We start from the raw sequence: 25271 nt of genomic DNA, 5'->3' as shown, positions 1-25271 counted from the left end.
TTTGAGGTTGAATCATGGACCTGTCATTTGCTAGGCAAGGGGGTCTACTGAACTGCATCTCCAGCCCCAAACTCTATCTTTACAAAACATATGGAAGGTACAACATTTGGTCTAATATTACAAATTAAAATACAAGCGGGACTAGGGTATCATAGTTCAGTAGTAAAGTGTTTGTCAGTCATACATAAGACCCTGATTCTGGCCCAGTAAACAAAACAGAGAAACCTGCCCAAAACTACAAAGAAAAGAAGCTGAATTGAACTAGCAAACCTCAGTTCTCTCCCCTTCATATATGAGACGTATATGGACATAGATCAACACTAGGCTTACTCTACCACCATAATGGCTAATATCCTGGGTACTTATAGACCAGGACTACAGCAAATACTTTTGAAAGTACTATTCGACTCTGGTAGCTTTCCTAGGAAGTCAGTGGTAGTGACCCCATCTTACAGTGTAGACTGGGACACAGTTAAGCAGTTATTCATTAAGCAAGAAGTAGACCCAGAATTCTGAATGCAGGCAGTCAGTTTACACAGTTCCACCCTTCAGGTCTTTAGAGAATGTTCCTCTGAGTAAGTCAGGTATCAGACTGAGACACATACCAACTGAAAACAGGCCCTTGATGATGATGATGGAACCTGACCCATACACTAGGTCCATCTAACAAGTCTATCTGTGTGTAGGGGGTGAGCAGAAGAGGGAGTGGGGGTGAGAAGGAAGGGCAGCAGATCAAAACATGGACAGCTCGCTGGAAAAGAGCAAACCAGTCTCAGCTGGGTCTGGAGAGAAATGAAAGGCTCCAAAATAGGAGACTAGAAGGGAACTAGCAGTGCCTTGAGGAGAGAGAGCACAAAACATCCTTTGTGGAAAACTCTGACACTTCTTACAGGACAGGAATTATTGACCTACACTAAGTCGCCTGCTAGGTTTTTTTTAATGGTGGGTTTTTTTTTGGCATTAGCATTTACTTAGCATGTGTGTGTATATGTATGCATGCATCTGTGTCAAGGCACATGTGTGCAAGTCAGGGAATAACCTACAAGGGTTGGTTCTCTCCTTTTACCATGCAGGTCTCAGGGACTGAATTGAGACCATCAGGTTGGGCAGCAGGTGTCTTCACGTGCTGAGCCATCTGACTTTGATTCAAGCCTTCAGCATGGCAAGTAGAGCTTCAGGTCTGGTGGAAATAAAACTCAAATGGCTCTCTCACCTGCTATGAGTGAGTGACTGTGGACCACCCACTTTAACTGTCTCTACTCCTGTTTTCATCTGGGAAACAAGAGTAGGAACAGGCTCTTCAGCTCATTTTCCATAGTGAAAATTCCATGAGACAATCAACAAATGTCTCTGGAATCTTCCTCATTTCCCAGAAGGCACTAGACAAATATGTCTATCCACCCATTGGGTGTGGCTGAGAGAACTGGACAAGACTGCTAACTACTATTCTTTTTTCCAAGGCACTCCAAGCTCTTCCTTGAGTATCTCTGACCATCCATTACTCAGAAGAGAAGACACAGGCTAGCCTCAGATACTACCTGTAATCAGTGTCTCTTGGCCTGGACTTTCCCAGACTGATACACACTCAGAGGCTCCTGGCACAGAACCATGAAAACCAGAAAATCCAGACAGTCTCCCATTTGCCTATTCATTGCAACCATCTGAAGAACACTGAAGAATACTGTCTAGGCTTTCTAAAGTGTATGAAAATAGAAGAGGGGGTGTTGGAGGTACCCAATGGGCAGAGAGGGGGACAAGAGATGATAAAGGGGTGAACATGGTTATACATGGCAAGTACACTGCAAACATGTGAAAATTCCATGACAAAATGCAAGGCTTTATAGAAATACACACAGAAAATGTGAACGAGAAATACAGTCACTACCAGACATTATAAAAAAGTTAGTTTTGAAGGTAAAAGTTATCACCCAGATAATCTAGATCCAATTTTAGAGGTTTAAAATTAATACGGCCAGTTAAATAACATTTTTAAGTGCCTCAAGGATGTTCTAGCAATCAGCCAGTCATATAAATGGTCAAGTTAGAGGTCTCTTGTATTTTTGGAAAGAGGAAGATATATATGGGCTCAAATCAACACTATGCGCTCTCTCTTTCTCTTCCTCCTCCTCCTCCTCTCCCTCCTCCTCCCCCTCCCCCCATCTCTCACTGGGTCCTGTGAGGAATGGAGGCTGTGCTGACAGTAGACCTCAACACAGGTATAACAGTCAAAACAACTGACAAGAAGAGTCCGAGTTACCCTTTAACCAGGAGTGATTTGTTGGGCTAGGGAAGCCACATAGGACAACAGCTTGGTCAGCATTGGTCATGTTTCCCAAACGGTAACAACACTGTGATGCAATGTCCTGCCCTTGTGTCCTTCCTTTTCTTAGAGGTTCTCTTTATGAATGGTTCCTCCCTCTAGATCCAGGCACACAGAGAGAGAGGAGAGGAGAGGAGTGGCAGCTGGACCCCTCCCATCTAGAGAGATGCCTAGTAATAAGGTGCCTTGACTAAGATGTCTCTATAGCCTACACATAGCTCCGAGTTATTCGGAGTTCACCCCAAGTGTCAGGTTTGGCACATCTAACTGTGGACAAATGAGTGACAACTGCATAAACACATGGCTACTTCATACCATAAGTGAATCCTGTAGAAAGAACCAAGCTCTGATTACACTGCATGACTGGGCAGAGCTGCTTACACGGCCTAACACAGAAAGCGGAGAGCAGGCTGGTAGTCACTTTCGAGCTTCTGGGATGACAACTGTGGTGTGCTTTTTAACTCTACCATCCAGGAAGAGAAGGAAGAAAAGAAAAAAAGACCACATGGAGCCCATGCCATACACATGTGATTTACACATGGCTTTAAGTGCTAGGTCCCCTCCAGATCACTTCTATGATTTAAATGAACAATAGATCAGCAATAGAAAGTGCAAACAGCCAAGGCAGAGAAAGAATCCCAATGTCATCCCTGGGAAACCCAGAGAAGGAAGGTGGAAACTGCAGCTAACGCCTGTGAGTACTGTGTCAGTCCCATCAGAGGATGTGAGACTGGGGTGTGAGACTATTGTGTCCCATCTCACCGAGTCCTTACACGCATACCACCAGGTAGGCTCTCTGGATTCCCTTTTTATAGATGGGAGAACTGAAGTACAGAAGGGTTAAATTATTAGCTGTGTTATCTAGGGAAATGAGTGAATGGTCATGGGTTGAACCCAGGCCCCAAGTGTGAACAGATACTCTGTTCTCTCTATAGCTCAAGAGGCCTCTCTTGGTTCCAAAGATATTCCTTCCAAATTTACCCTTAGCCAAGAGCCCAACAAGGGCTCTGTTTGTCTCAATTCTCACAGCACAGGGTATAGAAAATACACAGGGCACACGAGACACTCAAAACCTGGAACCCTGGGATACTTTCAAGAGTTTCCGACGGTCACCCAAGGTTTTGGTGGTAGCATCCCAGGTAGTGCTGACAGGCTGGCTCTGGGCAAGAGGCCCTTGAAAAAAATACACCCAGAGCATGGAAGGAACAGGCAGTTCCTCAGGGAAAGTGAGCTCTAAAGAACAAACACTGTCTGATGTGACCAGGGGGCCATTCAATAAACTAGAGAGGAGAGTCCAGAGTCTGAAAGGAGACCCTAAACCAGAGGACACAAGTCCCAGTGACAGGAGCAGCAATAGCATCAACTCCATCCCTTTAGAATGTCTAAGGGAAGGGTTGGAGATTTGGCTCAGTGGTAGAGCACTTGCCTAGCAAGCGCAAGGCCCTGGGTTCGGTCCCCAGTTCCAAAAAAAAAAGGAAAAAATTGTTTAGAGTGTCTAAGGGTTAGTCAGCTCTGTAACAGGCATTGTTCTATGCACATTTCACCATTTTGTTTAACCCTGGTGGAAACCCCATGAGGTATTTCCAAAACCATTTCACTGACAAGGGAACTTTTTCAGAGAAGCTAAGTGACTTGCCCTAAGCCACACAGCTTAGAAACCATAAAACATAACCTTGTATGAGAGTCCAAAGGTTAGAGCCACAAAAATCAATGACCTTAATCTCTCCTTCCATGAATCTTCCTGCTTCTGCAAACAGAGCGCTTTCTGAGAAGCTGGGGAGTAGTTAAAATGTTTAGACCCATGAAAACCCAGAAAGCTGGCCCAAGTGACCAGCTGGTGACCTACTGTCTAATGGCATGTTGTCTCATAGAACTGTCTGTGATGATGGACGTGCTCTATATCTGACTTGTCCAGCAGCACTGGGCATGCGTGCTGATGGCATACTGGAAAGGAGGCTTGTGTGTGAGCTGTTTAACCGTATCGGATTTTATTATGTTTAAAACTTAATGACCCACATGTGGCTACAGCCACATTATTGAGGAGTGACTTTAAAGCTTTCCATACATGGTCCTAGGCACCACAAGAAGAAGGCTGTGAGAAACCCCTGGCTTCCCTGGGGCAGCCCTTGTGTGAGTGAATAAAGAAAAATAAAACTCACTTCAGAGCTAGGCTTGGAAACTCTGCAGCCAGAGGAGAGAAACGGCCAAGTCCTAAACAAATGGCCTCTCACCACTCCCTCCCCCATAAGAGAAAAATTAAATGCAGAAAAGGCCCCAACTTAGTCACTCGGGAAAGGCTGCTACTTTCTGAGAGGACAGATGCTTTTGGCTTAGGATGACACAGGACTCAAGGACAGTAGAAAGGGAAGAGCCCAAAGAGTAAACAAGAGGAGGCCAGGCATTCTCTGAGGTGACATAAATCCAGAGGAAAATGGACTCAAGGAGCCAGAGGCCTCCAAACATTCTTCCCCTTGAACTATTTTAGGCAACCACTCAGTTTCTCGGAGGTTATTTCATTCACTTCACGGACAGAAGGTTCCAGCTTTAAATAGGCAGAGGAGCACCTCTAGCACAGCCCGTGTGGCAGGCCAGCACCCCACCAAGGCAAGCTATTTTAAGGCACCTAAATGGCTCCCTGTTCTAAGCATAAGGGGCGCTTGGGCCTTTACCAACCCCATCATTTCTTTGCTAATAAAATCGCCCTGTGCGTCTCTCCACCCAGGCACTCCTGAGGACAGCAGGGAGGCAGCAGGGTGAAGAAGGACTCAAGCTAGGCCATCTTGTTTTTATCAATAATATCCAGTGGGTTCTCTGAACGTCAAGTCTCTTCAGCAAGACTACATGCAATGAGTGAAAAGAATACATACAATGGCAGAACCACATGACCCAAGACATGTGAAGCACACAGCCCAGGTACCCTGTAAAGCTCAGCACTTCGTAGTTTACGTGCTGGACGTGGGAGTTGACACTATAGTCTGCTGGCTCCTCTGATGGAGGAGGATTCATGTGTGGTTGGGAACCAAGAATCTGGAGGAAGGCTGCCTGGGTTTCATTATGTGATTTGTGAGACCTGAGCCGGTTACTTAACCTCTTTACACAGTTTCTGCATCCTAGAGATGTAATTAACAGAAGCTTTACCAGTAGATTAAACATCATGACCTCACGGCGGCACTGCCGCTTCAGATCTAACTTTGCCCTTCCCAGGTAAGCCCAGTACTCCAGGCTTCTCTTGGAAAAGCCCAGTACTCCAGGCTTCTCTTGGAGCTCTCTCGGGAACTCTGCAGTTGAAGAGAGATCCAAGCATCATAGCTAAGGAGTGAAGGAAAGTCATCAGCCTGGGTGGGGCAGAAGCAAGCACTCCAGAACAGTGATGCTCTGCCCACTAATAATAGCTAATGTCTGAGTGCTAGCTGTACACCAGACGTTCCCAAGCACTCTACCCACACAATCGGAGCCCTTTTCCACACCATTTCCTTCAGAGTTTCTGAAGGAAAGGCCTTACATTAGTCACACACGCATTTATTCTTAAGCTTTCCAGGTGATGATACCATGAATCTATGGGTGGGAATTAATGAAAGAGCTACTTGATGGGAACTGTGATATCCCCATTTAATAGTAGAGGAAAACTGAGATGCCAGGTGTTCAGTCAGTGGCAACCATAAGATTCCATCCATAGCTACCCTATGGCCCCACCTTCTGAGGAGCAGGCCCTTGGATACACACAGTATCTTATGAACACTCTTTCTGTATCAATTCCTGACTCACTTGTGACTGACTTGTCTGAATCCAAAGCTGCCTGAATATGGGGTCTAGTTTTTCCAGAAGTGAAGAACATGTATGTAAAGTAACAAGTAGTCCAAGGAGCAGGTGGACCTAACTAAACAGACCGCATGTTAATAATGGGAGACAGCAGAGCTCATTGCTTTCATGCAGGCTGTTGGCTGGCTCTGCCCCTGGGAGGGCAAATTAGCACAGCTATTCAATGTATTACACAACTGCAAAAGCGTAAGGTGGCCTCGCCTCCTACCCAGCTTCCTACTTACTATCTCCATAGGTTAAATTGGGGACAAACAGCCAAATCTACACTTGCGTCTCTGGCTTAGTGTTGCCCTTTCAATGCTTCAGTGAAGCCTGGCCCGTAAGCTTTACTGTCACTCAGTTTTTCCTCACATATCAGACTGCAGGTAAATACCATTGGCCCTGACTATAAACACATCCGTGACACCCTGGGCAAGTTCACCATTACCTTGTCTAAGTTCCCCCCTCTTTTACCTCAGTGATTGCAAAACCCTCTTACCCGATCATCTTATTTCTACACCTGATACTAAAGTCCACTCCCAATAGGGCAGAGAGAATATCCTTAAGCTGTGAATCGATTGTGCCAACCAGCTCGTTCAGCACAGCAGTCAGCCTTAAAGACGCGGCACTGCTGTACCAAACATTGTGTTGTCTCCTCTTCTCCCTCCTTCCGCTCACGCTCATCTCAGTGCTCTCCACAGCAACCAGAACACTTACTATTCTCTCTACTGGGAGCTGCTTTCTGCAGCCACGAGGGCCCTCACTGTGGCTTCTCCATTTTGCCTCCTGTCCTCACTTTCAGCAGGGCCAGCACCTCCCTTTCAGGACTTTATTCATATGGTCTGCCACGCTCCCTGGAACACTGCCCGGTCCACACAAAGTCTCCAGTAAATATTTGCTGAACAAATGATGCACCCCAAACTGAACTTTCCTCCCAGCTCCTAACCCAGTGCACTGTAGCCACTTTCTCCTCAGAGACTAGCTAAGTAGACAATATCATCTGGGAGACTTTGCAAAGGTTCCAGGACAGGGGGCTATTCTGATGAGTCTCAGGCCAGCTCTACTCCAGGGCCTTGTATGACACTCCTGTATTGAATCCCAGCGCAGTTCTGGCTTGTCCTGCCTGCCTTGGGAGGATTAAGTCCAAAAGAACAGCTGTGAGCAATTTGCTTTCCAATTTTATCTCCATGTATAACTTGATCTTCCCAGCTCTGAGCTGAAGAAGCCACCAGGTCCCCAGTTCTTACAAAGGCACCCTCCTTACCTGGAACACTTCGCTGATTTTCCTTGGGATTTGAGAGGTGGTAGGGAGGAGAAGGACATGAGCCATCTCATTTAATCTCACCTCTCACCCTAACCTTCCCAAGTCCTACTCAAACTCTGAGACTGAGGGGAGAAGGTAGAGCCTGCACACCTCAGGACAACAAGCTCTGCGTCTTAGCTTTTAGAATGCCTGGCCTCCTGTCATCCTCAGTGACTCTCATTTCCCCTCCCTTTTGAAAAATCAGGCCTGCCAACCCCAACAAATAGCATTTAAAAATACCATGCTGGCTCACACTGCCTTGCTTTCTACATTCCTCACAATGCCTATCTGTGTCCCAAGTAGGAGAGAGAAGGGTGTAGGGTATTTATTTTTTTCCCTAGCTTCTCCCCTACTATAAATACCCTAGTCTGGGTAGGCAGGCTTCAAACACCAGCTGTATGAAGTCACCTCGGGGCTGGACCTCACCACAGCGCTGGCCTGCCAGGAGCTGGACACAGCTGTCAAGCAGTTTATGTCAGCCAGAAGTACATAGAACTCATCCTTCTGAGAGAAGGCAAAGCAAAACCCAAGTATAACAATTGCAGCAAATGCTAATGTTAAAAAGGTGGCGTTTAGCCTCACTAGCCAGCTGGGTCTCAGAGGACAGCCTGCTTCAGTCAGGGCCTTTTCTTTCCTCGGGATACTAATTATGGGGATGGACCCCAGGGAAATGATTTCACAGAGTTCTTGTGGGGTCCAGAAAATTTCCAGAGACAGAAGGGCCCCTAGAGGATCTAGTCCAACCTTCTCAAACCACAGAGATCCAAAAAACTGGAGTGATTCACTCCAGTCACAGAGAGGGCAAGCTCCTGTCCAGAACTTGTTTGATCCAAGTCTAAGAGTTCTCCGTGCTGGATTGTTCTAGACACTGTTGTATACAGTCCACTTAGTATGTAAGCATCGACTTACTACTTTCCTCATAGAAAATACTGATCTCATACTTTAGAAGGCATAAACCAAAAAGTTTTCCACAAAAAGGACTAGGGTGTAGCTTGGTGGACGAGCACAAGGCCCTGGGCTGGACCCAGCACTTGAAAAACAAGCTTTCAACGAAAGCTTTTGTTGGGGTGGTTTTCCGTCCCACAGTCTGAGAGATTCAATTTCATCTCTCCCTGGACTCAGGTTTCTCTTGCCAGGACTTCCAAGCGTAGCTTCCCTATTTAAATTTTATCCTCATGAAACTCTTCTTAGCTAACATTTAGAAAGGAAGACCTTCAAATCATTAACCACATATGAGTCTATATGTTTGCAACACCCTCACGGAATTTATCATTTTCAAGTGACAAGAAAACTTCTTCAACACACTGGGGTCAGGAAAAGGACACACGCACACCTAAGGTGTTAGCCGAACCAGTATGATCTCTGCAGTGTGCTGTCGGGGCTCCACTGAGCTCTAGGGAGTCCAACCCAGATGAAGATGAATTATAAAATGCTTCTATCATCTCAAGCACATAGCACGAAAATCTTTATCAGTATTCTGACGCACATCAACAAGAGCTAGGAAAGAACCCCACTTCAAAAATGAGCTGCCAGCTGCTAAGCCCTCGACTGGAGATTGAGCGCACCAAGTTAGACTTAAAGTCAGTGAGGGGGTGTAAGACCCATTTAGCTCACCTTGTTTCAGGCTGCTCCCTACTTCCACAGTGGGGAATTCTGCAAGCATAACTCAGTAGTCTGCTTTAACAAATCTACCACTCCCAATCTTTATTATGTCCAGGGCTCACTTTAGCCCTAAGAACTAATCAAGTTGGAAGCCAAGTTCAACAAGAGAAGCGAGGCTGTCCTTCAGTTCAAGTCTGCTCATTAAAAGCCTTGTATTACTTTCACAGCGACAACAGCGGATGGGTGCATTTTTGAGGTCAAACTTTCAATCAACAAGAGGGGTAACAGGAGGTCTGGGTTGTGGTTAGGATGAGCAGCAGAGCAGACACACTCCATTTCTGAATTATAAAAATAAGTTTTGGAAAACTCTTGTCCAACATTCTGGCAGCCTTCTTCACATCTGGATAAAAGATGTGGTTTTTTTGGTTTTTTTTTTTTTTCTTTTTTTTTTTTTTTTTTTTTCTTTTTCCTGTGTTATCTCCTCTACTTTCCTTGTTACGAAGTTGAGCGCCCCAGCCAAGCAAGGTCACTCACTGTCGTTCAAAATGCATGCACTGGCTTGTAGGTCTTTCTCACACTATCTCTTCTTTCCCTTTCTTGGTTGAAGCTCCGATGTCCACGTCTGCATTGGCTCACAGGCTACATTTCCTACAAGAAGCCCCAACACCCTTCCAACCACTAGGGTGCCCACCCTACCCCCTTTGTAAAGCTTCAAGACCTCCCTCTATGAACTGGAAACTCTCTCCTCTGCAGACAGGCTGGGTGGCTGAATGAAATTAGTTCACGAGAAGTCCAAAGATGGGTGACATCGTGTGATAAATGGGGGCTATCAGCACCGTTTCCATATTGTTCTAAACAAGATGCCAAAGTTCTTTGCAGCTATCCACATGCATGCTATGCTGTTCCTCTTAGATCATAAACTCCTCGAAGCAGTGCTGCTTGTCCTCCAATCGTTCTTGCTTGCCTTGCACATAGCCACTACTCAGCAAAGTAGATCACGGAGGGCGCTGGGGCATTTCTCAGGCTAACTTGGGCTGTTTCTCCATCATCCCCTTCCTACTCAACACGCAGCTCCAAATAGACAAAGATGAAACTGGATTTAGGTCTTTTTAAAAACAGGCAAAGCCAGGCATGGTGCTACAGGCCTTTAAGCCCAGCAGTCAGGGAAGTTAAAAAAAAAAAAAAGAGGGCCAGGACCTTGAAGTCATCATCCCCAGCTACTCAGTAGGTTCTAGGCATGTCCAGTTTACTAGGACTCTGCCTTAAAACAAACAAAAACAATCAATCAAGGTACCCACATCACAGATGAGCAAATCAGGAATCACCTGCCATCTGCATAGCTCAGGGATTGGATTCAATAAGCCAAATCCAATATCTACAAGAAAACTGCCCCAGAGTCGGGAGCGTGGTTAAACATGCACTGCTCTTGCTATCGTGACAGAGGTGGACACACGCTCAGTGGGAGGACGCTAACCTCACTGCCAGACTGCACTGTCCTAGGGACAGGCTATCCTGAGCAGAGCGCCAAGGTGCTTTTCCAGACCCCACAACTTCTTCCTACCTCCGGAAGCCAAGTATTAGTCATCAAGGAGAGCCTTGTGACTAACACTTGCAACCTGGGATCTGGGTCATGCTCCACCCTACATGAGAAACTCAAGTAGCACGAGTCTTTAGCAAAAGGGACGAAAATTAATGCATTCAATTAGAGTCTGTATTTTTAAAAAAAGTCTCTTATAGAGATGCTTATTAAATATTCACAGTCATCCCATGAGTTGGCTATTACAGTCCTACCTTACAGAGCAGTGTTTCCCAGTCAAGTGTGAATTTGCTCCCTATGGAACATCTGCAGATGTTGGGAGATAGTTTGGGTTGTCACAACGACTTAGGTAGCAGGAGAGTGTTATGAAGCATCGTACGATGCACAGGACAGCCTCACGACAAAACGTCATTCAGTACCAAATGCCCATGGTGCTAACTCTGTTCTAGAGAAAGAAACGAAGGCACAGAAGTTAAAGAATTTGTCCTACATCCCACAGTTCACAGATGACGCTAGGAGAAATCACGCTCAGCAGCTTCCCCAGGCTGTGCTCTCTCTAAACCCTCTGAATCCATAACAACCCTGGGACATTGAATATTCATCAGGTACAACCACCCTGAGCAGAATGGGCCCCTCTTTGGGTAGCAGAAGAAAGAGACTTGGGGGGCTTTGCTTGGGGACATAAGTTCACTAACAGTCAAAACAGTTTGGGGGGCTAGACCTGCGCTCTAAAAGTCAGGTCACCTTGGCACAGTGCTGTGCTGTTTAGTTTTTGTTCTATACCCTAATACCAAATACAGTGGCCTGGACACAGTGGTGCACTCTAAGGAAATCAATGCACCCTTCGGAAAGGCTCTTCTGGGCCTGGAAGGTGGCTCACTCTGGCTGGCTCACTAAAGCCAGTCTAGCCTACTCAGCAAGTTTTAGTCAGGCCACAGAGAGCCTGTCTCAAAACAGACAAGGTGGACAGCACCTGAAGAATAACAGCAAAGGTTCAAGACTTCTGGATTCCACATGCATACCCAGCCACATATACACATAAACATATGCATTCCCAGAGAGAAAGGAGATGGGATTGGTTGATTCTTCTGCACTGCTCCCCCAACTCCTTGAGTACCGTTGGCCTATTAAAGTAGCTTTTCTGGTTCCCCCTCCCTTGCATTGTTCTCGCCCTTGCATGTCCATGCACCCCAAGTTCATTCACCCCTTTTAATCAAGGAACATCACTTTGGCAACCCTTCAGCTTTTCCATATAGCTGAATGTATTGATCATTAGCAGCTGCAACTTGGTAAAGCACTCCCCTCTGGGGCAGCCAACCTCCCTGCCCCTTCAAGAGTAGGAATAATGGTGCCTTCAAATCAATGTCATCATCACCAGTGTACACTCTCTGGGCCTGGAAAGCATTGGCTGGTCTGAGGAGTTTAAAATGCCTAGACATAGTAGGCCATTCACGAATAACATCTATAAGAAGTAACAGTGTTGTTGTTTGACCCAATCTGACATTTGAAGAGAATCAAATACTGACCTGTTACTTCTGATTCTATGGTTCTTTATAGGAAAAGTGCAGACTTGGGGTTTGAGTAAAATAAGGCTTAGCCTTCGCCCAGCCACCATCACTGAGCTGTGAAACATGAGGTGCTGAGGCTCTCTCTGTGAAAAGCAGATGGGAACTCACGAGTCTACTGATCAGAAAACTTTCAACTCCATCCTCCCCTTGGCTGATATCTGCTATAAACCACCACCACACTAGGTATCCCACATTAAAGGCATCTCTCTAACCGGAAGCCCTTCAACTCACATCCCACTTGTCTTATCTCAGGGCTTGGGAAGCAGCTAGGATTAGGATAGCCACCAACTGAATGATGTCCTCCCTGTGGTATGCCCACCCCTAAACAATGCTCTGTTCACCAAGAGCTTGAACTTCTCTACTCTTAAGGAGAAGGGTTCTTCTAACATGTAAAAAGAACTCAAATACAAATCTTAGAGTGAAATACACTGTGTGGTAAAAACCTACAGGCAGCCCTACACTCCAAGAATATCTAAAAGTTAGATATTGTGCAGGCTCAGGGGAGAAAGTGAAGCCTCTGAGGTCACAATCTGATGGAGGGTAGGAGCAGAAAATGATTCGAGAACATACCCTGGGTGCTGTAGAAACTTCAAGGACACTTGGCTCTTCCGGCTGAGGGTGGGGAAGGTAATGCTTTCTAGAGGAAGCCTAACAATTCCAGCTTGTTACTCATGCTACCTAAGGCAGGGGCTGCATTTCTGGGCAACCGGGGGATGTGGGGAGGATAAATTAGTTTTCATTTCCAAAGCTTGCTTTGTTTCAGTTCTACAAGCTCTCTTGGCTATAATACAACAGTCAGAAAGAAGGGAGGTGCCCTCCTCGCTCAGTCTACCCAGGTGTTAAAACTGATTAAACAGCAACTCACAGCTCAATTAACCCTTGCTCCTTTGGCTAATTATCCCAGTGGAAATCCATCCTACAATCTCTTTGACAAATGAAGGCTACAGCCAGAATTTCCATTCCTGCTTTAGACACAGCCTCTTTCTTTCTTGGCTGCAAATGAGATGTTGATACTTGTCTTGGATGGTAAATAAGTGAATAATTCAAAAAACTCCTTAGTCACTGTTTGCAGCCAAAACACTCCTTAAACAGTAGTGTTCATATTATCAATTACTACTAATGAAATTTCAGAGAGGCCTTCCTTGATTGCCACTCTAACTGCCCCCACCTATCCTATTATCTGATCCTAAACAAACAAGTAAGCAAACGGAAAAAAAAAAAAAAAAAGAAGAAAAAAAAGAAAAAAATGCCACTTGGTAGGAGGGACATTAAGTCCATGGGTTAGAGGCCAGCCTGGGTTTTATAATAAGATGGTGTGTGAAAAAAGACCAACACACACACACACACACACACACACACACACACACACACACACACACACACACACAAAATGGCTCAGTAGGTAAAGGCATACACCACCAAGTCTAACAAGCCAAGGTCAATCCCAAGAGCCCACAGTGGAAAACACTCCAAGCTGCCCTTGGACATCTCCATGCACCATAGTACCCGAATGCTCCCAACACAATAAATAAATACAATTGAAAAAATTTAGACCTGAACAATACTACCACCATCAAGAGTAAATCTTTACTTTTTCTTGCCCCTCCCCCACTGGATTATATATACCCTTTGAGAGAAGGACCAGCACATCACCACTCAATCCACTGCAGTTTTAACAGTGGGGCACAGTCAGTGGTGAGTAAGTATTTGTTGATTGCATTGCTGCTATTTATTGAGCCTTCACTACCTGCTAAGATGTTTATGATTTCTATCCTCATGCCAATCTTATGAGCTAGGTATTATTATCCTCCATTTTACAGATTACAAAACAGAGGCCTTGAACTATTAAGAATTTTGCCCCCACATCCATCATAGAGGTAGACTTCAAGCTCTCACATTTGCCACTGTGACAGAGCATGTATACACTTCACATACAGCGCTGGGATGAAAACGTTCCCGCCACTATCCCACCATTTAACTGAAAAAAGGAAGCTGAATTCTCTCAATGGCCATGACCACTCATGAAACCTCAGTAAGGGAAATGGCCAGGAAGGAACCTAGAAAGGCTGTTCTGAATCAAACCTGCACCCAGAGTTCCTTGAGAAAGAGAGGAGAGAACTCAGGGAGGGGAATGGAAGAGAGATGTTTCTGTTTTCTGCCAGCCCCCTGTTTATAGACACCGCTCTATTAAAGAGGTTTCTCTGCTTCTCATAAGGAAGTCATGAAGATCTCAGGGTTTAATGACACCGCCCTGGGATCCAAGACATCAATACCAAATGATCAACAATGTATAACTCCTGCTGGTCTATGGAGCTGGGATCCTATTTTATAAACACTACAGAACTTTTATCATCCATCTCAGGCTGAACAAAACCATATTTGTCTGGCATTCTGAGTAATGGACAAGAATAGATGGATTAGAGCTCTTAAATTCCTTGTTGGAAGACATTAAAAGTTTAAGAGCTCTATATAGCTGAGTCAAATGCATGTGTCCATGCTGTGTAATTAGCAAGTACAACAACAAAACATATATAATTTAAAGGGAAGACCCAGCAGGACAAGAATACCAACCAGCACTCTCCCTTCCCATATGTAGGCTCCCACTTGGTCTTCTTCAGCTGTATAAACTGTGGCCTTGCTGGCTTTGGGGCCACTTTAATAGAAAAAATGTTTAGAGCTCTTCCTTTCTTTCCTAAGTGGTTTAGGCTTCTCTCTGAAGACAGCTTTCCAACATATGCAATTCATTGTTTGTCTAGCAAACACTCATTTCACTGTCTAAGGGGATTTAATAAATCAGCCTAGTCACTGGTTAGTGAGACCACCCCCTAGTTTTTATGTACGAGAAATAGGCATCAAAGTTACAAAGTGGAAGGCATCAGTTGCCTCTCCGGGAAGAGTGCCTTAGAGACCATCGAACTCAGAGGGAGACACTTTGGCGCTGAGCATCCTAGGGAAAGCAAGTGTTCCTGACTGTTGAAGGTGTGAGGGGAAGGTCACATCATGGGGACAAAAACCCTGACATGCAGTAAAGAAGTCCCAAGGGGTTTCGCAAGCAATGCTCTTTGCCTGTGTGCCCTTAGATGAAACGATCTCTGGCCACTTTGCATTTGCAGGCACTTCAACAGGCAGCTGCTCTTCTAAGCCTTGGTTTGCAGACAGAAAAAGACCTTGAGCATGCTGGGCTCTGGCTGGGCCTGGGGACAAGCACAGGCTTTGTTTTGTACCCACCGTTAGTCTAATTTGGCTTATGCGGTTAGGGTTTACGCGCCTTCCCTCCAGGCTTGGTCCAGGCCCCACTGTACTGAGGACTTCCCTCAGTACAGAACTCTTTCCCCTGGGCTATGACAACTGGATGGAAATCCCCTTGCCCTCCACTTCCTCTCCTGGAACTGGTGTTCCCAGTGCTGAAGCCACAAACTTAAAGTATGAAGCATGATTATCAGTGGTGACATCATCAACTCTTGGATTGACCTCAACTCTGACCTGAGAATGTTGACCTAAGAACTCTGATTCCAAGAATGTTCTGTGGAAGTGCCAGAAATGAAACCCAAAGCAAGGAATATCAAAAGAAGCTCCTCTGAGTAAATACTGTGTCTTCTGAACTGAGCCTAGCAGGTCAATTGCTCTCACTGAAGGCTGATGAAGCATGCCAGGTTCAAAGTCCAGTTTTATTATTTAGTATCTGTGCCATCTAAGCAAGGGACTGAAATGTCGAGCCCCTTTGCCCAATGGGGTAACACTATAGGCACTTTATATCTTGAAAAAAAAAACAAAGCATTTACCTGTTCTCACACCACAATCAACACAGAATGTGTATTTTTCTACCTCACAAAGTGTGGGGACTCCTCCACTGACAAGCAAACAAGTGGAAAGCACATACACCTGGGTGTCCTCTAGTTCAACTCAATTAAACCCTGACACTGTGAGGAGATAACCTCAGGTCTCCTCCTCCTCGAAGGTCAGTCTAGCCACAAGTTCCAGGAATTTTTACCCAGGCTTCCCACCAACAGGCTGTACAGCCAGGTTTCCACAATACTCTCTTCTGGTTAGTATGCTAGAGTGGCTCACAGAATTCAGGGAGGCACTTAGTTTATAAAGGCTACAAGGCGAAGCCCATATAGGAAAACATATGGAGGAAGGTGAGCCCCTTGCCCTTCTGGTGTTAAGCTATCCAGATGCACCAGAAAGCTTCTCCTCTTGAGGATTTTTTTTAATGAAGACTTTATTATACATGCACGATTGATTAAAATCTTGGCCATTGATTGAACATCACTTTAACCTTCTGCCTTGCCTCTCTCCTCCTCTGGGAGGGTGGGACAGAAGTCGGAAGGTACTAACCCTTTAAAGACTGCTTTATTCTTTCTGGTGACTAATTCCCACCCTGAAACTACCTACAGGTGGCAAGCTCTTAGTCATTACCATACAAGAATATATTTTCATTTTGGAGATTCCAGGAATTTTAAGAATTGTATGCAGAGAATGGGAACAAAAAACCTGAACGCACAGGTCACCGTCCCACACTGCCAATACAGGTCGGCTAATGTATAAAAGCGGTCGTCGTATACAAAGTGCTAAGTAAGTGTTCTAAGTTTTATCATTCTAACTTTTAGCTATCACGAGTGTGTTAAGTCACATCTAATTCTGACTTTTCCCTTTCCAGAATCCACCTGGTCTCCTCCACTGCTTGTCTGACACTGAAAGCTGCACACAAAGTGACTCTTCCAATCAGACCATAAGGTTGGGCCACCTTAACCCCTGGAACTGGTGTCAGGTAAGCAATTTGCTGTTGAATGCATGTCATGCCCTAACTCCCACAGTGGACGAATGGCAAGTGCCTTGTTTTCACCGTTGGCAATGAAACCTTGCATGCCTTCCGTTGGGATGCAGCCACCCAGGGCTTAATTTTCCAGACTCCCTGCCATGCAGCTGCCCATCCCCCATACTCCATTCCCATAATGTGGTTTACTGAGCCTGTCATCTTTCCTTTCAGGAAAGCCTAAAAGGTTGTGCATTTAATTCGACATGAGGTTTTAATCAAATGCTTACTTGGCTAATGACAGCTGGAAAATTCGGCCCCAGAAGCCAGCATGTGGCTGTCTTTCTGGGAAGGAGATTCAAGAATCCCTGGTTTCCCTCACCCCTGGCATATAGTATACTAAGAACTGGGAGCTCCCCCTCCACCTCCTGTCAAGAGTCCTAGGTGTAGCACCAAAACCTGGGCTTTCCACTCTCCTCTACTCAGCCCATTTATCCAAGGCTCAGGTTTTGAGAGTACAGACCCTTGCTGCCACTGCTGAAGAACCACAGTGAGGGTGAAAATAGACCCCTAGAGATCCAACTAAACAGGGCAAGCCATAGCAGGGCTGCAAGCGTCACTTTAGAGAGTGGTTCAGGAGTAGTTTGGTCCAGACACCCATTCTCACCCAATTAGCGCACAGCCAACAGAACACCAATCACAACTTTATCCTCCAAAAGTTAAGAAACCTAAAAACAACCTTTGACAAGATTTCCACTTAGGAATTCTCCCAGAATTCCATTTCTCTCAGAGACGTGGTACACTTCACAGCTTGCGCCTAAGAAATCCCATTCCTGGGGTGGCCCACCCAGCCTGTTTTCCTCACCCGCACCCCCTCGTGCTTACCATTGGCGTTCTTGCCGCAGATGAGATGCTCATAGGGTTGCAGGACTCCCCAGAGCTCGGCATCGTTGTTGATTACCATCTCCAAGGCCTCAGTGGATACCTCTCCGCCTCCTGCTCCTCCGCCATCAGGGCTCTGACTCGCCAGGACCCTGGCCCGGATCTCCTCCACCAAGTTCTCCATGCAAGCCGTAAGCGAGATGGCCGCATACTCATGGATGCGCACGGAGATGCGAGTGTCCACCATCCAACGGAAGAAGCGGCCCACGGAGAAAGTGAGGCCGCAGCGTGCCGACTTGCCGCGGCGCAGCCCATCGCCAGCGCTCATGCTATAGAGGGACAACGCCTTGACCGCTGCCAGCGCGCAGCTCTCGGCCAGCGCCCAGCTGTGCACCAGGCGCACCGCACTCTGCACCTCGAAGCGGGTACACTTGGCGTGCAGCACGCTAAGGCGCTGCGCCTCCCGGGCCACGCGGATGAGCGCCCGGCGGAGGAGTCCGGCCAAGCGCCTCACAGCCTCGGCGGAGAATGAGGGCAGTCTCCGGCCGCCGACGCTTTTGCGGAGCACCCGAGCCACGTCTCCCTCGGTCCAAGGGAACTCCTCTAGCTCCGGGAGCCGCGGGCAGCGAGAGAAGAGGTCGGCCACTTCGGGATCCTCGGGCAGCACTGTGTTCACCGTGTCCCAGCTGTTGTGGCGGCTGTTCATGGAGCCGGAGTAGCACCACCAGGCCGCCCCGCGGTGCTGCTGCGCCGAAGAGTTGAGCGCCTGCGAGTTGGACTTGGAAGACGAAAGGCTGAGCGAGCGGCAGGAGTCGCCGGCCCCATACCCGGAGTCCAAGGTCAAGTCCTCCAGAGTCTTCAATGTGGAGCTGTACGTCCCGGCCATGGGGAGCCTCCGCGCGCGGCCTCGCCGAGCGAGGGGCTCTCACTGTTCCATGCCCACTTGCCCCGGGGAAGAGGACGGAAACCAGCTCTAGGCTCTCGGAGGCGCCCTCCCTGCTCGCCGCGCCGCGCCTCGGGGCCGCAGCATCGCCTGCGCACAGGCCGCGGGGAAGGTGGGCGAAGCTCTCAGCCGGCCAGAGCCCGACGCCGTCCGCGTCCAGCCGCGCCGCTGTCAGCGAGCAACCTCTCCGCGCTCCTCCTCTGAACTCCCGCCGCCAGCCTCAGCTTCCCTTACCGAGCGTCTAGAGCGTCCGTCACCACAGAGAAGGAATCCCGAGAGAATGGGGCGGTCACCGAAGAGCGAGGCGCCGGCGATCCGTCCCGGACCAGCCGGTGAGAAAGCGCTCCACAAACTTCTACGGGGCGCGGGTTACCGACACAGATAGGTCCTCCGGAGCAGCCCGCATGCAAATACACCCGGGACCGTTCACCAATCATCAGCCACGCCGGGCAAGGGCTGTGCCAATGGTTTCCGAGAGGGGCGGGAAATATGCAAATCTTACTCGTCTTGGAGTTGGAGGTTGGGCGAAACCTCTTGGCTAGGAGGCTGAGGATGGGTTGTAGTGGGTGGGTTGGAGCTGAGGAGGGGAAAGAACAAGCGAGCGAGCTGGCAAGGAGGTGGGGCACAGAGACCCAGAAAGCAGGGGGAACCCAGAAAGCAGGCCCCAGCGCTGAGGACTATGTGCTGTCCCTTGCTCACCTTCTAAGCTTTAGACTTAGGCAGACAGCTCCTTGTGAAGCTGTGAGCAGCCAGCCTAGGGGAGTGGGAAGAGAAAACCGGGAGGAGACCCTACCCACCTTTCTAGTCGACTTTCTACCAAGCCCCTCCTCCTTCTCCTTTGAGAAACAGAAAGCTATTTATGCTTGGAGGGAGGGGAAACACCTCTGCTTCTCTTCTCAAATCTGTCTGCTTTTGTTTATATTGCCTTTAGGCTCGGATCGGAGCAGAATGTTTTAAACTGGGACCTGAAAATGGCCCGGCACCCAAAGGCCTGTGATCACACCCCTGTGTAGGTTCATACTGTTTTCCAAGGATTACCTCGGAGGTGGGAGTTCTAATCTAAAGAATGCACGACTTCCCTATTACTGGTGTCCTGTCAGAAGGACCCTTTTTGTCCGAGGTGGGAAAGGAGTGCCTGAAGAGGAACCAGATGAAAAACGAGGACCTGCACTGAACGCCTCGTGCATGCAGGTGTTCCCTTTTAAGGACTTGCTGGAGTGACCTGCGGGTCGGCAGGTCTTCTGTCCCCTCGGGACTCGGTGCCCCCTGGGTACAGTGAATTGTTGCCCTTTCAGCTGCGCCCAGGTGCACCCCAAGCGGCTCGCAAGAGAGCTACTGATTGCACAGATCCACGCCCAGCTCTCGCAGGACCAGCTGCTCCCCCATAACTATTGACACGCACGTGCACAAGCGTGCACTAACCCCCTCCAGCAGAACTGCAAAATCAAAGCGCGGATTGTGCACAACGTTCGTCCCAAGTCCTCTTCGCCAGCTCCTGAATGGCTCCTTTGTGCTGTATTTTACAGTTCTGACCTTGGGCCGTGAGTTGGATACAAACTAAAAAAGTCTGGTTTGTCTCTTTCCTTAAATTAATGATCCCTTTCCCCGTAAAACGACTTTTTATTTGGCAGTTTTACTTAATTTTTCCTTTCCTGGAGTACATGAGACGTTGCCTCCTGATGGTTAGAATTGGAAACAGAGTCAAGGACGGAAGCACTGTGCATGGCATAAGCCATCAAATTAACAGAGTCACATTTTATAGAGGAGAAATTAGAAGTCAAATTAGAGGTTCAACTTGTCAGAAAACACGAAAAACCGTTTGATGGATTTAATACCCATTATGAGAAATATAATAAAGGAAATATCGTCCTCTAGTGGATATCTACAGGAAATAAAGTTTTTTTTTTCTTTGTTCATTTTCTTCAAAAATAAAGGCTTGACTGGAAAGGTACATTAACTAAAAGGGTGATTTGGGGTGCTTCTTACACAAAATATGGGATATTTGTATTGATGTATTTAAGTCACACGATGACTTAAAATGCAAACATAAATGTGCCCAGTTTGGACTGGGTGTGGTTATTCATGTCTACAACCTCAGGACTGAGGAGATGAAGCAGGAGGACTTCCAAAAGTTTGAAGCCAGCCTGGGTTTTGACAAACCAAAAAGAGGAAAAAGAGAAACACACTGAGAGAAAAATCCTGGAGTTTCATGGATGTTAAACTGCCCCACAAGGGTTCTAGACAAATAAATGGATTTCTCTAATCTATAGCAAAACAAATCAAGAGAAGAAAGAGCAGCTCTACAGATTAAAAGATATTTAGAAGATACATCAACCAATCACAAGCTATAGAAGTTATTTATGTTTTTATTTAAAACTTAATAAGCATTGGGTCAGAGAAGTAGGTCAGTGAGTAAGAATCCACAGTGCCTTTGAAGAAGACCCAAGTTCAATTCCCAGTACCCACATTGGATAGCCTGTAACTCCAGCACCTCTGGCCTTCATAAGCACCTTCACTCACTCACTCACACACACACACACACACACACACACACCACCTAGATCTAGGATTGCTCATGCCAATAGTCATACAAAGGTAATCCTTGGAAATGTTTACCTTGGATGAAATCTCCTATTTGTTATTTAAAACATAAATAAAAAACAATCTGGAGATTAGAGTACAAAATGCCCTAAAATTTATCTTGAAAGTGAGGGAATTATAATCTGAGCTATCTAAATATAAGTCAAACTGTTTTGTGAGAAAGGTAGATTACAGCCTGAGCATTGAAGAGTGGCAAGGGCTTAGGTGTTTGTGGGTCCTCATTGACAAACTTAGCAGATGTGTTAGCTCCTGTGTCCTCTTGACTAGGTCAACGTGGGTGTAAAGTTGGAGTATGATAAACTTTAGGCTAGTGGGCAAATAGATAAGACTGCATGGCACAAGTTAAAGATATATATAGATATAGATATAGGTATATAGATATAGATATATATTTGTGTGTGTGTGTGTGTGTGTGTGTGTGTGTGTGTTCTGTCTACATATAGAGCCTGCATGCCAGAAGAGGGCATCCCATTTTTGATAGTTGAAAGCCAACATGTGATTATTGGGATTTGAACTTAGGACCTCTGGACTCAGAAACTCAGGCCAGTACTCTTAACTGCTGAACCATCTCTCCAGCCCCTTTTAAAACATTTTAATTTTATAAGTGTTTTATCTGTGCACCACATGTGTGTCTGGTGCCTACAGAGGATAGAAGAGGGCATTGGATCCCCTAGAATCGGAGTTACATGCATTCATACATACACACACACACACACACACACACACACACACACACACACACACACACAGAGAGAGAGAGAGAGAGAGAGAGAGAGAGAGAGAGAGAGAGAGAGAGGCTGCTATATGCATCCTGGGAATTGAACCAAGGACCTTTGGAAGAGCAGCCAGTGATTTTTAACTGCTGAGCCATCTCTCCACCCCAGAGTAGGACAATTTAACACAAAGCCAGGCTGTTTGTAGGGAACTTGTTGAACTCTCATGCTCTCGTGTACTTAAGAATTTGTGTCAAGGAAAGTGGAACTGATATCTGAGCTGAGCTTTGTCCGATTCATTTCTGCTGAAGAATTCAGGATGGCTGCATCTCTCTGCCTACATTAGAAAGGGATTCCTAACCAATGATGTGAGGGTTATAAGTGGTCCTGGGAGGCAGAGGGTTTACAAACTACCTAAAATTGCCTAAAACATCCTAATGTGAGTACCAGTTGGAACTGTTCTGGATAAAGTGGGTGTATGTAGTACTGTCTGATAGACCTCTCTGTGATAATGAAAATGTTCTGTCCACCCTGCTCAGTATAAGAGTCACCTACCACATTAATTTAACCTTATTGATTTAGTTCACCTCTTAGGACCATTAGCCCTTTAGAGATTTTGGCAAAGACCATGGACCTGTGCACTCATTGCTGAATTCAAGGTTAAAACTAAATCAGTTAGAGTTAAAGATGCTGTAAGAACTTGAGGATAGAAGAGCAGCTTCGGCGCACACACACACACACACACACACACACACACACACACACACACACACACAAAGGCTCAGGAAAGTGGAGGCAGTGAATGTATTAAGCCAGAGATGGCTTGAATTCCAGAAATCACGCCTATGGGGACTTGACAGTGCTGTGATCAGGCGACTGGTACAAGACACTTTCAGAGTGACTGACAACAGGTCATACAACTCCGGGATGAGGGGAAGAAGAGGAGGACATTGCAAAGTCAAATCAGGGATCTAGATATGGTTACTGTGAGGTCCACGATGGAGCTGGATACAAGTTTAGAGAGTGAGGACAAAAGTATCAAACAATGTGACCTCAAATCTCTGATGGGCCAGGCTATCTCCCTGCCTGTCTTGTGTAGGGGTGGCAGGCTTGGTCTGAGAATATAAGATAAATCTGGGCTCATGCTGTTAGTTGATAAGGCCTGAGACTCGGTGAGAAGGAACCCAGAAGTATGGAAGATTTGCTTACCCCACACTCTTTTCACCATGGTTGCCTATCACTACATGCCTGAAGATGGATGACCATTTAATTGCATGCTTTTCAAACTGCTTAGTTGAGAAATTATTTTTCCAGTCTTACACAAAACATAGTATGAGTAACAAAAATACTAGGTTTGCTGTCGGGGTGGGATAAAGGGTTGAGCAGAGAATGTTCAGCCATGCCCACTTCATTTTTAGGCAGCCTGTGAGGAACCTTGTCAGAGCTTTGCCCTCTAGGAAAATTAACTAAGAGAGGGTCACCATCTCTTCTTTGATTCACCACCCAGGTTAGTGCACCTAGGAGAGAGATGATGAACAGAGAAAAACACCTCATGCAGAAGCAAGGAGAGCTGAAAGGGCCAGTAGGTAGAAAGGGTACATCAACATAGAGGTTTTTTGGTTTTTTTTTTTTTTTTTAAGATTTTATTTATTTACTTCATGTATGTGAGTACACTGTTGCTCTCTTCAGACACACCAGAAGAGGGGATCAGATCCCCATTACAGATGGTTGTGAGCCACCATGTGGTTGTGGGAATTGAACTCAGGACCTCTGGAAGAGCTGTCAGTGCTCTTAACTGCTGAGCCATCTCTCCAGCCCAACATAGAGGTTTTATTGTTGACAGAGAACCAGTGGTGTGTAAACTGCTTATATCTTAGGAAGTCCAAAGAAGCCTAGTCTTGTCACAGACATTTCTTTTACGATCTTCACAATTAAAGAAAAAAATGGTCCTCTGTATTCACAGGTTCTGAATCTCGGGTTCAACCAATTGGTATATAGAAAATAATCTTTTAGTGTCTGGGAAGATAGCTTGGACAGTAAAGCACTTACAAGCACAAAGACCTGAGTTCAATCCCCAGAACCTACATAAAACTCCCAGTATCATGGGTCTTGTTTATAATCCCAGCACTGGAGGGATGGAGACCAGAAGGAACCTGATACTTGCTTGCCAGCCAGCCTAGTTGAGTCAGTAAAACCCACGTTCAGTGAAAGTCTGTCTAAAACACTAAGCTGAAGATAGAGAAAGATACTGTTGATCTCTCACCCCCACCTAAATGCATATGAACACCTACACATATGAACACTCACACATATGAACACCCACACATACACACGAACATCCATTTATGAATATATTACCTAGTCAATAATAGGTTTCTCCACCAGGGTCATAAGTCAATTCAAGCTGAATCAAGAGTATAAATGTAGGTTTATTGAGAGTCAGTTCTCAGGAGGGTTCAACTAACCTCACAGGGAGAAAACTCAGTAGAGTCTTGCACCTGAGCTAAAGCAAGGGGATTTTATAGAGTTCAGGCAAGGAATGATGATGTGTCACCTAGGAGGTGGAATTATGACTATATGGTCAAAAACTGAGGCCCTGGGCTGGTATTCTTGGGTGGGTTCCCAGCTGAGGAGTGATGATTTGTTAGCCTGAAGCTTTCTCTGTGCAAGTGTTGAGAGTTGAGAGAAGGAGGACAGACAGGATTTCCCAGCTTGTGTAGGGGTGAGCAGGCATTTTTCTCTTAGTTGGGGTTTTACTGCTGTGAACAGACACCATGACCAAAGCAAGTCTTATAAAGGACAACATTTAATTGGGCTGGCTTGACAGTTCAGAGGTTCAGCCCCTCATCATCAAGGTGGAAGCAGGGCAGCATCTAGGCAGGCATGGTGCAGGCAGAGCTGAGAGTTCTACATCTCTGTCTGAAGGCTACTAGTGGAAGACTGACTTTCAGGCAGCTAGGGTGAGGGTCTTAAGCCCATGCCCACAGTGACACACCTACTCCAACAAGGCCACACCTCCTAATAGTGCCACTGCCTGGGCCAAGCATATACAAATCATGACAGGTTCCAACACACACACACACACACACACACACACACACACACACACACACAAGCACGCATGCACACACCTTTAACCTTGTCATTTTATAAAACAGTTTTGAACATGTTTGGGTATGGAAAAGTATCCTAGAAACAGTTCCTTAGATATGGAATGATGACTATAATTTGAAACAGAACCTCCATGG

The 25271-nt window shown here is 46.3% G+C and overlaps 1 protein-coding gene across 1 annotated transcript in view; it reads right to left on the bottom strand.

Moving 5' to 3' along the window:
* Abtb2 (ankyrin repeat and BTB domain containing 2) overlaps positions 1-19065 on the bottom strand; it is a 152100-nt gene extending 133035 nt beyond the window's left edge. The window contains exon 1 of the mRNA XM_032903813.1: positions 17770-19065. Within this exon, the coding sequence (XP_032759704.1) occupies positions 17770-18652 (883 nt within the window). The 5' untranslated portion in view covers positions 18653-19065. The remainder of the gene's footprint in view (positions 1-17769) is intronic.
* Between the last annotated feature and the right edge of the window lie 6206 nt (positions 19066-25271).

Source organism: Rattus rattus, chromosome 5 (genome assembly GCF_011064425.1).
Source record: "Rattus rattus isolate New Zealand chromosome 5, Rrattus_CSIRO_v1, whole genome shotgun sequence".
Classification (NCBI taxonomy): Eukaryota; Metazoa; Chordata; class Mammalia; order Rodentia; family Muridae; genus Rattus; species Rattus rattus.
This window is presented reverse-complemented; position numbering and strand designations above follow the sequence as displayed.